General features: G+C 38.7%; 1 protein-coding gene across 1 annotated transcript in view; it reads left to right on the top strand.

Moving 5' to 3' along the window:
- LOC101856518 overlaps positions 1 to 3,821 on the top strand; it is an 18,517-nt gene extending 14,696 nt beyond the window's left edge. Inside the window, exon 4 of the mRNA XM_005101147.2 lies at positions 1,985 to 3,821. Within this exon, the coding sequence (XP_005101204.1) occupies positions 1,985 to 2,718 (734 nt within the window). The 3' untranslated portion in view covers positions 2,719 to 3,821. The remainder of the gene's footprint in view (positions 1 to 1,984) is intronic.
- The last annotated feature ends 3,454 nt before the right edge of the window (positions 3,822 to 7,275 follow it).

Below are 7,275 nucleotides of genomic sequence, written 5' to 3'. Positions count from 1 at the left end.
ACTAAGTTTACAACTGAGAGAACTGAGCTGATCTCACAAACATGGCCGACCGTCGTCTGCAGCGGCTTCACGTTACGCGACTCGTGGCCTCTCCTATTATAGTTCCTCCAAGTTGTGGTGTTACTCAATTCGAGGCCTGCTTGGCAGAATCTCTCTCCCTTTCTTTATTGTTTCATTTGCTTCAAATTTTAATTTGCTTCTGTAACTAGATTATTGTGTAAAAATATTTTATTTCGGAAAAAAATATAAAAAATAAAAGAATATACATGTATGTGTTTATTTTTGTATCTGTTTTCTGTTGCATGTGTTGCTGTTTTGTTCTTCAGTTGTTGATTTGTTTGGGATTTTTTCTGGGCTGGCTGGTGGGAGGTGTCAAAATTAAAACCAATACAGTGTACGAGGGTTTAGAATTGGGAAGAAACAGATAGATATACATGTGTATATTTTTATATATATATATATATATATATATATATATATATATATATATATATATATATATATATATATATATATATATATATATATATATATATATATATATATATATGTGTGTGTGTGTGTGTGTGTGTGTGTGTGTGTGTGTGTGTGTGTGTGTGTGTGTGTGTGTGTGTGTGTGTGTGTATGTGTGTCACGACTTGGTGGAATCAGGCACTAGTCAATTTTTGGGCATGTGGAGTTTTTTGTACCATCTGAAAGCTTGTTCATTTTGCCTTGCTTTCAATGAAAGAAATACCCATCGGTCTTGAATAGAAGTCTAGGTATTTGCGATTGAAGGAGTTGAGGTCGCTGGTTTCAGTGGTGAAATAAGCGAGAAAATGGCAGCCAAAGTTTCGTAACTCCAATAGCTAAAGAGTCCTTGAAAATTGAAAAATGACATATTCTGTTCCTTTAATCAATGTTTTTCAGTCAAATTTACATGGAAATGTGTTTTTATATGGACATAAAAGGGGTTGATCCAAAGAAGAAAAACTATAAAAATTGTCAAAACGATGGCAAAATGCCTTTTTCTCCGATTTTATTTATTTTGACGAGCGCCTGATTTCACCAAGATGATTCACACACACACACACACACACACACACACACACACACACACACACACACACGCACACACACACATACATATATAGATCTAATATATATATGTCAGTACAGTATGGGGTTCCCTTTATGTGTGCGCACAGCAAACATTAGGGAAATACAAGTACACAATGAGTCTAAATTAAGTCAACACAAGTACTGGACTAACTCAGTGAGAGAATACAAAGTGTCGTATCAAGTAGCCTATTTCCCACGAAATTTTGGTAAGCACTAAATTGTGCGGTATTTCTCGGGGGGGAGTTGTGTGTGGATTGGTTATGCTGGTGACAAGGTAAAGAGTATTCAGTAAATTCTGAATAAAATGATTTCTCCAATATTAGTGTTATATAATTTCGACTCATCCTGTATTAGAAGTTGCCTCATTGTAGTAACCGTAAAGAACAGAAGTCCCGTCTTAGATGGAAATAACAGCAGTTACATAGATAGCGTATTGCCGTGAATATCAGCAATACTATCCCGTACGCAAAGAGCAGATCCCAGCTTTGTCTCGTTTACTTCAGTATAGTTTATCAAGAGTTTTTCGGCGCTCGTAATTGAGTAAGGTCAAACGAGCGCGTGAAACACAAGTTGGTTACAGCCACACAGTTCACAGCATGGCCTGGCTTAGGTCAGTGATCAGATTAAAATGTTAAACTGTGTGCCGGTAACTGGGATTTTAAAAGTATTTTTTAAGGGTGGAGGTTATGGATGGGTATGGGAGAGAAATAAGAACAGGATAGACTTAGAGGAAGAAAGCAGTGACAATCAGTGATCAAAAGCAAATGACTTCCATATAAGTGGATACCATGGTACATGTGTACGGTCTTACTTTTTCGTAGCACTTGATGTTTTGTCCTTGAAGTTCTTCATTAACCAAAATAAACATGTCATTCTACCACAGCCATCCTGAACCGAATCGGTCTGTGGTACTACAGTGAAAACTACAGCAGTGATACCAGGTACCCTGACTCACGTTTGTCCAAGTGTTATGACTATGTGATGGCGACAGTCTATATGGTCCCAATCTCCATCGCTCTGTTCTACGCCGCCGCCTACATCAAAAGGGGGAGTGGACCTTGTGAATCAATGAACAGGTGTAATTGTAATCGGTTTTCATCGGCCTTTCACGCTTGCTTTGAGCGCCAGCCACGAGATCCTCGTCAGGAAATCGTCATTAGCGCTACAACTACAACAACACCGAGTCGTGTGCACGACAGGGGTGAAGAGACGCAGTCTCTGACAGACAGTGATCGGGCGTCAACAAATGGTTCCATCTCCCTACGCGTGCTTGATTTGCCAAACAATGATGACATCTTCACTATTTCTATCACAGACCCGGCCCCAGCCTACGAAAACTTGTCGCCGAGACGAGATGAAGGGTCAGGGTCAGGGCCATCACAGACACTCCCCCCTCCTTCATATGACGAGGTCATGGCCGGGGGTTATTCCCTCCACCCAGACAACAAATCTGCCACGGCTGCTGCTGTGTCACAATCTATGTCCAGCGCACAACGGTCGCACAGTCCAGGCGCACACGCCGGGTCTTCCTGTCGTGGTCACGTTGAACTCGTATCATCAGACGATCATTTACTGCCTACGTGCCCGCCGCCATCTTACGAAGACTCTGAAGTATGATAGTCTTCTTTACTGTTGTTATTTTCACTTTCACTTTCAAAAGTTCTCTGACCTCTGGGCCAAGCCCAAGCACCCTTCTCTTGGAGCTCAGACGCCTGGCTGAGAGTCACCATACCGAAACCAAGTTGGGCCCTATACACTTCTTTCGAATATGGTGAATGGTTTGTCCTGATGGTGCTTGGGGTGATATAATCTCATCAAGACCACGGATTGGTGGATGTTGTGTATTCCTTTTGGAATCAAGTACACTGTACACGTACAATAACGTGTTTGAAATGATCGTGAATCAGTTTAAAAAATCAACCAAGTGGCCAAATGTTATTGATGGTATCGTCACGTGTTGAAAGGGTAGAAATTCTATCATCCCTGGATATACACATATAGCATATATCTATGCAAGTACATGTCGTATATTTAGAATATGATATTGATTGGCTGTACAATCAAGCACTCTCCTAGTTTTTGGCAATGATGACTTTTGAACATATTACAAGGATGTTGTCCCACGCATGCTCAAACTGTTGGAACTGCTCCTTTTGTATGTTTACATTGCCTGGGTTTGGCTTCCATCCGCAGTGTTCCGCTGCGCCGAAGTCAAAATTAAGGTTTTAATTCTGAAAAATTGAGAAACCAGGGCTTGCCCCAAAGTTAATGATTTATACAATTTGAAAACGTTCTCCTAAAGCAACAACTTTTGGGGAATGTTGCCAAATGCATTGCCATTGTGGAAAGTCGGAATGTTATCGAGGGAAATGGATCCGCGTTATCTAAGGCTGAAACTTGAATTTAACATTGCTATTCACTATTCAGAAGTATTTTGTTCTTACCAGCATGGCTGTACATCTCAATAACTCAAAACTCTAACTTTCTATAAAGTTACCAATCATTTTCTATCGTTCATGCACCACTGTTGTCCATCTTTGGGTAAATGTGTTTTTGAGGTCTCCATTCAGTACTGACATGATCTATTTGGCGAATCCGGGGTCTCCACCCTCTGTAGAGCCAACATGGGGTTGTCGTGACATCATGCGCAAAAGAAGATTTACCTCGCTGTAAGAACGGACACCTCAACTCGCTCCTCTTTGTACAAAAAAAAAAAGAAACGATTTTTGCCATCTTCACATTAAATAAACTTTTGTACATTAACTTTGCCGGTTTGACAATAAAACAATAGGACGGGCATGCCCTAAAGAAACTTTATGCAGGATAGTTTCTTGGAAAATAAACGAGGTACATTGTAATTATAGTTATTTATGAGAATACCGATAACATTGATAGCTGTGACGCGCCCTGAACTGAATACTTATGTTGGTTTACATTCTCAGATGAGCGAGAACAAATTAGTAATGTTAGGCATAATCAGTGCGTTGCCCCGCCTAAGGGAGCGAAACTTTCAAACTGGAATGGTTTCAATGATACGCTACATCCTGGTCGAAGGATTGGCATAGTAATCTATACATAATGTTCCTCTGGCCAGTTTATCTGTAATTATTTGTGTTCTCTTTCACACTGACCTATCAACTGGTGGTCCAGCAAAACTGTGTTTTCGGAACCTTTCCTTTTTGTTTTAGTAAGAGTTTTATGGCACTTGCAACACAATAAGGTCATACAGGGGCCGAAGATTAGAGGTGTTACAAGAGAGCAGCAAACACAAAGGAAGAAGGCGAGATAAAGACGCCAGATGTTTGATAGGACAGACGGACCTAACTCCATGCTTTGGTGGAGTGCAGGATTCCTAGTTGGTGGTTTGCGGGTGCTTTGGCGGAGTTTGGTCCTAAAATAACCAATTTCTATCGAGAAAGCCGTTCATTGTAGTCTATGGTTAACTTTTGTTTACTTAGAGTGATGAGGAAACACATCGCCAAGATAACGGTCCATCAGTGCTGAAGTAAAAAGTAACACACAGAGAGACAACAGAGGGAGATTTCCATAAAAAGTAAAACCTACTAATGACAATGACACTCGCTAACCACCCGCCTACTGACAGAATGTTAAACTGACAGAAAGACATACATCAGATTTCTTTTTAAGCTCGAATTTGCATTCAATAATGACTGGTCCTATATGCCCCCTTGCTTCAAACTATCCCCCATTTGTTGAAACTGTTGATGTTGAGAACGTATATATATATATATATATATATATATATATATATATAGTCACACTCTTCGCCTTTTGTCTTTGTTGTATTGTACATGGTTGTTAATTTTATTACGAAATACTTACTACATAATTTTAACCAAGATTTGTTGGTTTCTTTGAAAATGTTTTGAATCTACACATGTTGGTCCACGCTAACTTATAGGAATTATGTTCATTGATTTTCAAGAATATAATGTTTATCATTATGATTCATCTTACTTGTTTGCTCAAGCTTGTTAAACTCCACTTGATATTGCTTAGCTACAAATATATTACAATATTTATAGTGTTTAAAATTAAATATAGAGACCTACTTAACCCTATCCATACGCCCTGGAGTCATTTTGTACCCCAAGGTTGTATTCTTCACATTTTAGAATACCTCTAGTACAAAGTTCTCTTTTTTGAAACTTTCAGTATTTCTTTAAAAAATCAATTTGACAGACTGCTATGCAAAGCGTATGGATCGCATTAACGAGTAAATTTTCTCTTTGGAAGTGGTGGCACAGAGTTTCCCAGGTCGTATTTATACAATAGTAAAACACGACATACGGATAGGGTTAAAACAAGCTTGTACAATTTCTGCTTTGTGATATTATGACTATGCAATTTCATGCAAAGCGGGTACTTTCATTTCTTTTTCAAAGACAGTATTTCTGAGATGCAATGAACATCTTAGTGCTTCTTTAAAGTCTTTTTGCTGATACTTTGACTCAAAATGACATTACTTCATTACTGTGAGTGCTTCATTATGACTGACAAAATAAACTCAAGCATTATAAATTATAATCTTGGTGTCGAATGTTGCTACGTAGCAAGAGATTAAAACTGAATCTTTTTCTCAGGTAATTTCTCAAAACTGACCACTGTGGATATCTCTATATCTATGTATGTTGTGGACAAATATTGACCTTTGGAAAGCCTCAATTTAACTTGCATGAATTTTTACATGGTGTCACCTCTTCTCTTTGATAAAAAGTGAAAAAAAAGGCAAAAGTATTTAATTTATATCTGTTCTTGACCAAAAAGCACATTTTCAGTGATTTTGAAAATGTAAGAAAGAAAAGGTAGTCATTCATTTGTCTCCAAATTTAATGAGTATCGTATGTCAACATAGTAATGGTTTACACAACTGTACACGGATCAAAGAGTATATAAATAACATTGATCACTTTTTCAACCTTAGCATTCTAACGTACCAGTACCGCTGTTGACCAACTCTGGTAGGTATACACAGAAGATGGAGAATACATGCATACACATTATACAATACGATTAGAAATAAACCAAAGTTTCTCTAACACTCCATTTCAGAGCAAACAGAATTCATTTTAAATGGAAGGGTAGGGTGATCCTTCAGAGACACAAAAATCTTTACTTCAAAAATGTACTGTTGAAGCAAGAGCCTGAATTCTTATACATATAGCACAGGGATAAATTGGTCGAGGGTAGGAATATGCATGAAGGGTGTCAAGGGGTGGAATAAACACATGTGCTATCATTAATAGAATAATAGTAACAGATCAGTGCAAATCAAATGGCGGGCACTATAACATGTAATAATCTCTAACCACAGATGTGGAAAATAAATCACATTGAATGCTCTCATTCATCATAAAATAAAGTGCATTTTTTTTTAAGCACCTTTGTCAAAACTCAAAGCAGAAACAAAACATTTCAAAACAGAAGTTATTGCAACTAAATAAAACATACGCTAGTGAGAAACCCAAATTATACAGGAGCCCATCTCTAATTTAAAAATAGTGTTGGCAAGTTTACAGAAGAACACACTATAGCACGTGAACACACACACACACACACACACACACACACACACACACACCGTGACAGTACAACAATAGTACTGCCATGTGTGACAAAGTGCTGACTGTGCAGTGTGTCTGTCACGCAACCCGCCATGACACCCATGTGTCTGTCTCATTCTCATCCCGACATAACCAACTATTTCCTATCATATCTCCTTTCTCTGTCAGGTTGCTTTTAAAGCACAAGGGGGCTGTCCCCCAAAAATGCTGTTTTGAGAAAATCGAAGGTAAAGTTTTCGCCCCTTGTTCAGTGTCTTTAAAAGACAAGGAGAGTTTTCTTTTTAACCAAATAAATATTATACACACCAATGAAACCAAACTTCTCCTATAGGTAGGGCACTGCCCACTTTTGGTGTCGATCAAGATTTCTGGAAACCCCCGAAATCTGGGTTAGCCCGCTTGTCCTTAAAATCGACCATATGATCTACTATCTACTATACCAACTGTACCTCTGATGGCTTGTGTGTCCTCAGCTCCTGTCACCGCAATGCAGCTCAATGGGTGACTCATTCACCCATTTACTCATACTCACTCACTCGTTCTCTCAATCTCTCTCTTTCTCTCGCTCTCTCTCTCTCTCTCTCTCTCT

Source organism: Aplysia californica, unplaced genomic scaffold, assembly GCF_000002075.1.
Source record: "Aplysia californica isolate F4 #8 unplaced genomic scaffold, AplCal3.0 scaffold00271, whole genome shotgun sequence".
NCBI lineage: Eukaryota > Metazoa > Mollusca > Gastropoda > Aplysiida > Aplysiidae > Aplysia > Aplysia californica.
Note: the sequence above shows the minus strand (reverse complement) of the source record. Positions and strands in the feature narration are given on the sequence as shown.